Genomic DNA, 7,626 nt, shown 5'->3' with positions numbered 1-7,626 from the left:
AGAATAATGTTTATATTACAAGACAAAAATAAATTTAATGTACATATCTGTCAATGATACTGAAGATTTCATTCTCAGCTGCAACTTCTGCAGATCACAGAAGAAACTTCTATAATTTTTTGTTGAGAAACAATGGTGGTATTTCACACAAGTGCTCACTTCAATAAGAAATGTTTATGACCTTAAAAAAAGCCAGTAATTTGGATGTGCAAGCTTAAAGATACTCAAAATTAATTAATTTATTTGCATAGTTCTAAGTCAACCTGGGGCTAGACAACTTTAACACCCTGATCCCTGCAAATCAGAGTTTCTGATGCAGATATGTACTGAGATTGTTATAAATGGATGTTCCCTTTTCCATCCATGATGATCTATTTCAGAGCAGGAGACTCTGCTTCTCTTTCTCAGACTAAGTATCAATTTTTTCTGTGGTTAGTCTTGTTGCTTTCATTTGCTCTACCTACAGAGAAAGATAAAACTGCCACAAGAAAAACAGAGAGCAAAAATAACTTGATCCAGGGATCAGGTTCACTTTTTAAAGGCATGTTTGTCAATCACGCCTATAAACAATTTCTTGCGTCTCACTGCAACTTCTATTTAAAAGCTTTGCTAAATTCATGGGTAAAACAGAAAAGCCCTTCACAAACACCAGAAGTACCTTAGAGACCATAACATTTACATAACAGAAACACCTTTAAAGAGATGTGATACTCAGTAACTTACAGCAGCACCAGCCTCTCCAGAAGGACCTTTCTCACCAGCAAAGCCAGGTGGGCCAGCAATACCTTGTTCACCAGTACGGCCAACTGGTCCAACATCACCACGTAGACCTCTAGGACCATCTTTGCCAGCTGGGCCAGGAGGACCAGGGGGACCAGTGATGCCCTAGTATGAATATGATACCATTACAATATAGAAGCATTAACTGGGGATATCAGAGATAAACTTCACTTGAGGTCTATGTAAAAAACATGTGCTTTGCAACAAACAGCTACTCTGATGCAGCAACTTTGATTGCTTTGTCAGCAGAGGATAGCTCAAATCTGTAGAATTATTGAACTGAGTGTTGTTTTTTTTTTTTTAATCAGGGCAGGTGGAAGTGGCATAATTTGGTGGGAAAATATGGATTTATCTCTCTCTGGAAACATTATTTGCAATTATAAAACCTATGAGAAAAAAACCCAACCTATTCCAATTCAACAGGATTGTTTTCTTTGGATACTGGGATTTAAAATTTATTTAAATCCAGAGTATCTGGGGAAAGAATTGTCTTTTGGTAGAGGTTGGAAACACCTTTGAGAAGAAAAATTTCAAATGTCAATCTGTAATGAGATTTTCTGGCTGAAAAATAAGTAAGTAGGGATTCACATTCTAAAACATAGTGTGAGGTTTCCCTGCTCAAGACAGGGGCTGGAACTGCAGATAAGTTTAGAAAGTGTGGATATAAGATAACCTTAACATGCTTTTGCAGACTGGACAAGATGTCCTTATTCCACTCCACCAGGAATAACTGTGTAGCCATAGATTTGAACAAAAGCAATTAAAGGTTTTTGCAAATGGTTGGGTACTTCAAGATGAATAGGTATGCTTGATGGACTGTAAAAAAACCCCAGGAATTAAATGCATAGCTACTACTCTGGGAGTTTGAACAGTTAGATATTTTTTCTTATCCAGTCTTTTAGGGATCTGAGGTGTTCAGTGCAGTTAGAATTTGTGTCAATGAAACAAAAATTAGGATTATCCCTAACCAAAGCAACTTCTCATTTATCTGCTATTAGAACATCTTCATTAGTTACTTACAGCAGGGCCAGGAGGACCAACTCTTCCAGCAGCACCAGGGAAACCAGTCATACCCTAAAAATGGTAGTGAAAAGGAAGATTAATTTTAAAGGTAACAATAACTTAATGAAAAGCAACAATGTCAGTACCAAAAGCCTGAAGACTTACAGGAGGACCAGCATCACCACGAGGGCCAGCGGGACCAGCAGCACCAACGGGACCCTAAGTATGAAAGATTGAAAAAGAGAGATGGATTAAGCAAAGGCAGTTAATGTTCCTTCTTTAGAATAAGGGCTCAATGTCTCTCCTGTGATAGCTAAGGGTAATTTTTACTCCAGCAGGAGGATAAGTGGGCCCAAAACCACACTGTCTATCCTGGTACCGGGGTTTTAAATTCTCACAGACATTTTAAATCAGTATCATAAAGCCTGAAAAGAGTTGTTTAAGACATTTATGATTCAAGTGACTTTCCTTGCAAATGTTACATGCTTCTGGAGAAATCTGGAGGTCAGAATGTCAAAGTAGGGCAAAATCAGTAAGTTTTCCTTTTGCACTGTGTGACTTACACATCCACATAGTGCAAGAGCCTGGTATTGGTCTATTAAAACTATACAGTAAGTACCCCAAGCCATTTGGTCTTGCAACACTTCATGGTATTTGAAGTACCTGGGTCTGACTTTCTGCATGATTTCAACCAGCTCCCCAATGATGGGCTGCATGCATGTGAAGCAGTATATAGCTTTAGGGTATAAAGCTGTTAGCACATGAAAAGCCTGTGTGCAAGTGGGTGCATGAACAAACTTCCACATATGCTTCTGGATGACTGAGTCTGAAAATTAGATTGTGACAGCACGTCCTGACTTTGAAAGAAAGGTATCAACATCCTCAGCTCAGAACTTACCCACAATCACTGCTTGGATGGTCCAAGACAGACTGATTTTGCTGATCTTCATAGCAAGTTGAAAAGTAGATTTTTTTTTCTCCTTATTTCAGTTCCAGACTCACAATCTGAGCCCACACAAATAGATTGACAAAGTTTATATAATGCGTGAAAAATCAGTATGGTGACTTTCCTCACAGCCTAGTTTGTTTTGAATTTTTGTCTCTTTTTTTTTTTAATTACTTTTTCAGAATTGAAGGCCTTCAGATAAGTGTATTTCTTGCATAGCGCAGTTAAGAACTGTGCATTTTAACAAGACATGATTCACTTACTGGTGGTCCAGAAGCACCAATTGGGCCGATAGCACCTGTTGGTCCAGTTTCACCCTTAGGTCCTTTAGGCCCACGCTCGCCTTTAGCACCAGGCTGACCAGCTGCACCCTACAGGCAGAAAAACAGACAGAATGAGGAGCTAGGACTCTTGTAAAGGAAAGAGAGGGATGGCATGGCATCAACATGAGAAAAGCACAAACAGAACTCACAGGGGGTCCAGCAAATCCACTTGGACCTACGGGACCAGGCTCACCGCGTTCGCCCTAAGGAGAGGACAAAAAAGAGAGGACTGGTTGGATTGGGCTTTAAAAGGGCAGTTTTCTGAACATCATGTCTTTGACACAAGAATGGTTGTAGAAATTGCTACTTACAGGGATACCACGGGCACCGGCAGGACCAGCAGGACCAGCAGGACCTCCTTCACCCTTAAACAGATAGCAGAAAACATTATGACACCATGGGGAAAGGCCTTGCTGTAGTCAGAATGGGGGTGACTTTGTGGTACTGGTGCATGTAGTGAGTCCCCTGTGTCTCCAGTGGAGGGGATGTTGCTGAAAATTCTTCTAGTATTAGTAATTTCTAACGATTCTCAGAGAGGATCATTCTGAGATAATGTGTGGTTACTCATCACTATATCAAAACCTGTTCTCATAGTGTGAGAAGGATTGTGGAGTTTAACCTTGACTGGGCAGAATTCAGCCAAAGCCTGAATCAGAATCTTCTCCACATATAACACAGTACCATGTAGATATGCATCACTTCCCTGTCCTTTTAGGAAAAGGTTTGGGGTCCTATGGCAAACTTTGATGAAGAGTCTCAAGAACCCTTGCCTCCCAAATCTGAAAAATGTACAGAACTTGTGCATATTAGAAAGACAGAAATAATCTTTAATATTCATGTGTGGGTGAACTGCATAAACAAAGAAGATGCTTTTTCATTCAAAGAGTAGACTTACCCGATCACCAGCACCACCAGCAGGGCCAGGAGCACCAATAGCACCAGGGAGACCCTGCAGGTCAAGAGACAGGACACCATTTGTAACAAAATGTGAGTAGGAGCACATTTATTTAACTACTCTAAATATTTTTTCTCTTTCCCCCTAGAGAAAGGTGTGTAATTTTCTTCCAGATGTTTTCAATATAAAGGATGCGTGATCTATTCTGTTATTCTCCTTCCAAATGTATTAATTCTAGGACAGGCACCTGAAATCTCAAATTAATGATAATTTTTTGTGTAGCTTTGCAGGCTGCCTTTAGAATTAGCTGTCTGGGCTGACCTCATGAAATTAAAGAAGATAATGTCACAGTGAACAGCTGTCTCTGCAACACAAGGTTCTCTGCTCATGTAAATTCTCCGCTTGGATGAGTGAGAAGTAAACACTTTTCTCTCTTTCTCCTCCTAAAATCAAACATCCCTGGACTAGGGGCAATGAAATCACATTGAATTGTATTAAAATTGGCAGAAAGAAGATGTAACACAATACAGGGGGAAACTTAAGTCATGAACATCCTTTTCAGTCACTTAAGTTCTGAGGCACAGCAAGGTAAACTCAAGTAGAACCAAAAGATACTCACACGAGCACCATCTCTTCCTGTTGCACCCGTATCACCTCTCAGACCTGGGGGACCCTAGAATACACAGAGGGGAAGAAAACATTATATTGGTAATGAACACAATGGTTTGTATGAAAGAAGTCTTGAACTGTTTGCTGAGTATTTGTGTGTTACTTGCACATCATATAAAATGCTTATAATACTAGGGGTTTTCTTTGGAACGGACTTTGATTATTATTTCATTCTTATTTCTGAGTATGTACTGACTTGAAAAGTGAAACTTTGCAAAGAGAATTGACATGCTTTTCAGAATGAGAACTCTGCCCCTTTCATGGGGAACCTACTTAGTTTCTCCAAAATACCAAGAATTTTGGATGGAATTAAAAATTCAAAACCAAGTTGATGTACGTTACAAATTATTAATATAAATCCACTGTCAAAATCCCTTTTCTTTTGGTTAAAAAATAGCTATTTTTAAAAATTATTCTAGGCATTCATGTTATACTTTCTAATTGAAGCAGGAAAACACCTGTTAAAAACAATGATGTCATATGGGTAGTCACATAAAAAACCATGTGTTTCATATAACAAAAAGCTATATCCAGGCCACTACCAGAGTCAAGAAATCAGACCAGCACTCTGTTCTATGTATTTTTTTAAAATACAGCCTAATCTTCTGCATTAATTTGCATGTCAATACATTATGTTTTTTAAAAAGTTTGCAAGGAATTTTTAAAAATATCCTTACAACTTCATTTATGATAAATGACTATGGACTTTTAGTCAAATAAAGTAGTTCTAGAAAATCTCAGTTTAGATTTTAAATAATGAACAAGAGAGAATATGGAATGAAAGATAAAAATCAGTTCTATAGATAATTACATGGCAAGGCCGAAGTAGCAACAGGACTGGTAACTAGAGTTTACAGTTTTATATAAGGGTTTAAATTGGCTAAAATATTTTTTCTGATTTCATGGAAAACTGATACAATCCAAAACTTCTTGCAACTGATTTACTTGTATCATCACTGCACCTAGAGCAGTCATGGATTTGATCAAGAGACTCAGTCCTTTGTGATTGGTAGGCCCATTCCTACTATAAAGTCTGTACTCAAAGACAGCTTTAGTATTTCTCTGGTAAAGATTAGCTCATTGTTACCCAATCCTGTGAAGAACCAATTGCCACTTAAGCTGATCCCAAATGCTGAGTAAAGATAAAAATAATCCTTAGAAAAGACTGCCATTCTGTTAGACCAACAAAACCTCTACTTGCTCACTAAGTAATTCTGTTTCACTGTAAATAAAAGTTGCATTGGGATAACTTTCAGGCTTTTTCAAGTTAATGAAATTCAAGCATCTCCCAAACCTGTGCATGCAGTAACAAAGCAGTTGTCCCCCTTACCTTTTCACCCTTGCCTCCTGGAACACCAGCAACACCTCTCTCTCCTGGGATTCCACCAGAGCCAGCAGGACCAGGAGCACCAGCAGCACCAACATTGCCAGGCTCACCCTAGCAGCAATAGCATAGCATGTAAGTCAGGGTCAAATAATTCACACAGTTTGGAACAAAGTCATCATTAGCGCTCTGCTCATCATTCTGCTTGGTTGTAAACAGTGTGAATAGTAGCATTTTGTCTTAAGCTTTTGTACCTATTTTACTTTTTTAGCTAGTTAAGATGCTACATGTGAACACTCTCTGATTCTGTGGGTGCCTGAGGTTTTAGGGTGTCCCATGTTCCCAACTAAACTTCTATAGAAAGACTCCCCATGAAAATCCTGAGAACTACGACCCAGATTCAGTTAGCATCAAACCAACATAATTTGTTAGATAACTGCTTATCATTGCCTTAGTGTTCAGGGGGAAAATATTGCTTTCTAGACACAAGAACTTTCTGTGTACAAGTAGATGTAGGTATAAATAGAAGTCAGCATCGATTTCAGTCAAAATCTCAGATCCTATCTCAAAACAGAATAATAATATACCCAGCTGACAAGCTGTATTCAAACTGAGTTTCCCTCCCATCACCTACAGTACCACCCATTTAATATTAGCATGGCCCTTCTGGGATGGAGCTTTACCACTTGAAGAGATGACCCAGGGGCTATTGTGTATTGCTAACTATCTATTACCCAGGACCACTTAGGCTCTCAGGAAAGCAGTTTTTGGGTTGAGTTCAAATTCAATTGTCAGGAATTCAACAGTAAGGCAATGGTAGCTGGGAAAGACATACCTTGTTGCCATCGGGGCCTGGTGGGCCAGAGGGACCACGGCTTCCAATGGGGCCGGCAGGACCAACAGCACCGCTTTCACCTGGAGGACCACGTTCACCCTACAGGAGACAGTCTGGTTTAAGTTTTCCCTTGAATTTCTCTGTAGCTGAGAGGTTTTAAAGCACTGGCTTGTAGCATTTTAATCTGAACAAACCACCAAGAACTGTGTAAGAATTATGCAGCTGCTAACCAAACTGGTCATAAGAACTGGTTCTAGCTTTTGACATAGATACAGCAAAATGAAGTAATTAAGTGTTGCATCATGGTAACAGCTGAAAGTAATGTTACAAATACTTTTTGAACATGGATTTTGACTACTGTGCTCATTCTGGTAACAGTGTCTTGCATTCCACTGCCAAATGGAGATTCTGTTTTAGCAAAAATAATGGATTCTAGTGAAATTAAAGCAATAACAACTGGCAAACAATTATTTATACAGTCAAACGTCTGGTGAATATTAGAGAATAAATGGGACAACTAAAGCCTATTAATGTGACCGGCACATTATAACAGGTATAAGGATAAATTCTGAATCAAGGTCATCTGAAGATGTGGAAGTAGCTGGAAACTGGGTTTAAATGTGCAACAGATCTATCAAAGATCTTTAGTAAAACTGATAATTCTACATTTCAAACTATCTCGGTGTGATCAAGCTGGACATCTGTGAATAATCTGATAAGGTATAATGGAGATTTTTAGTTATGCTGGATTTCGTACAATATTATGTGTAATATCATGCTGAATTTTGCGTAGCAGCATTATAGTTATTATGCAAAGTCTTAGATTTTTCATGAGAACTATAATGTGGTCAA

The 7,626-nt window shown here is 38.8% G+C and overlaps 1 protein-coding gene across 1 annotated transcript in view; it reads right to left on the bottom strand.

Moving 5' to 3' along the window:
• Positions 1 to 7,626, bottom strand: part of COL1A2 (collagen type I alpha 2 chain) — a 39,698-nt gene that overhangs the window by 8,052 nt on the left and 24,020 nt on the right. Inside the window, exons 31-40 of the mRNA XM_027910641.1 lie at positions 6,775 to 6,873; positions 5,946 to 6,053; positions 4,566 to 4,619; positions 3,947 to 4,000; positions 3,363 to 3,416; positions 3,201 to 3,254; positions 2,992 to 3,099; positions 1,948 to 2,001; positions 1,801 to 1,854; positions 724 to 885 (exon numbers count right to left, since the gene is read on the bottom strand). Coding sequence (XP_027766442.1) covers positions 724 to 885; positions 1,801 to 1,854; positions 1,948 to 2,001; positions 2,992 to 3,099; positions 3,201 to 3,254; positions 3,363 to 3,416; positions 3,947 to 4,000; positions 4,566 to 4,619; positions 5,946 to 6,053; positions 6,775 to 6,873 — 801 coding nt within the window. The remainder of the gene's footprint in view (positions 1 to 723; positions 886 to 1,800; positions 1,855 to 1,947; positions 2,002 to 2,991; positions 3,100 to 3,200; positions 3,255 to 3,362; positions 3,417 to 3,946; positions 4,001 to 4,565; positions 4,620 to 5,945; positions 6,054 to 6,774; positions 6,874 to 7,626) is intronic.

The sequence above is a fragment of the Empidonax traillii genome, unplaced genomic scaffold, assembly GCF_003031625.1.
Source record: "Empidonax traillii isolate 1590-97213 ecotype Southwest subspecies unplaced genomic scaffold, ASM303162v1 scaffold30:size3273891, whole genome shotgun sequence".
NCBI classification, from domain to species: Eukaryota; Metazoa; Chordata; class Aves; order Passeriformes; family Tyrannidae; genus Empidonax; species Empidonax traillii.
Note: the sequence above shows the minus strand (reverse complement) of the source record. Positions and strands in the feature narration are given on the sequence as shown.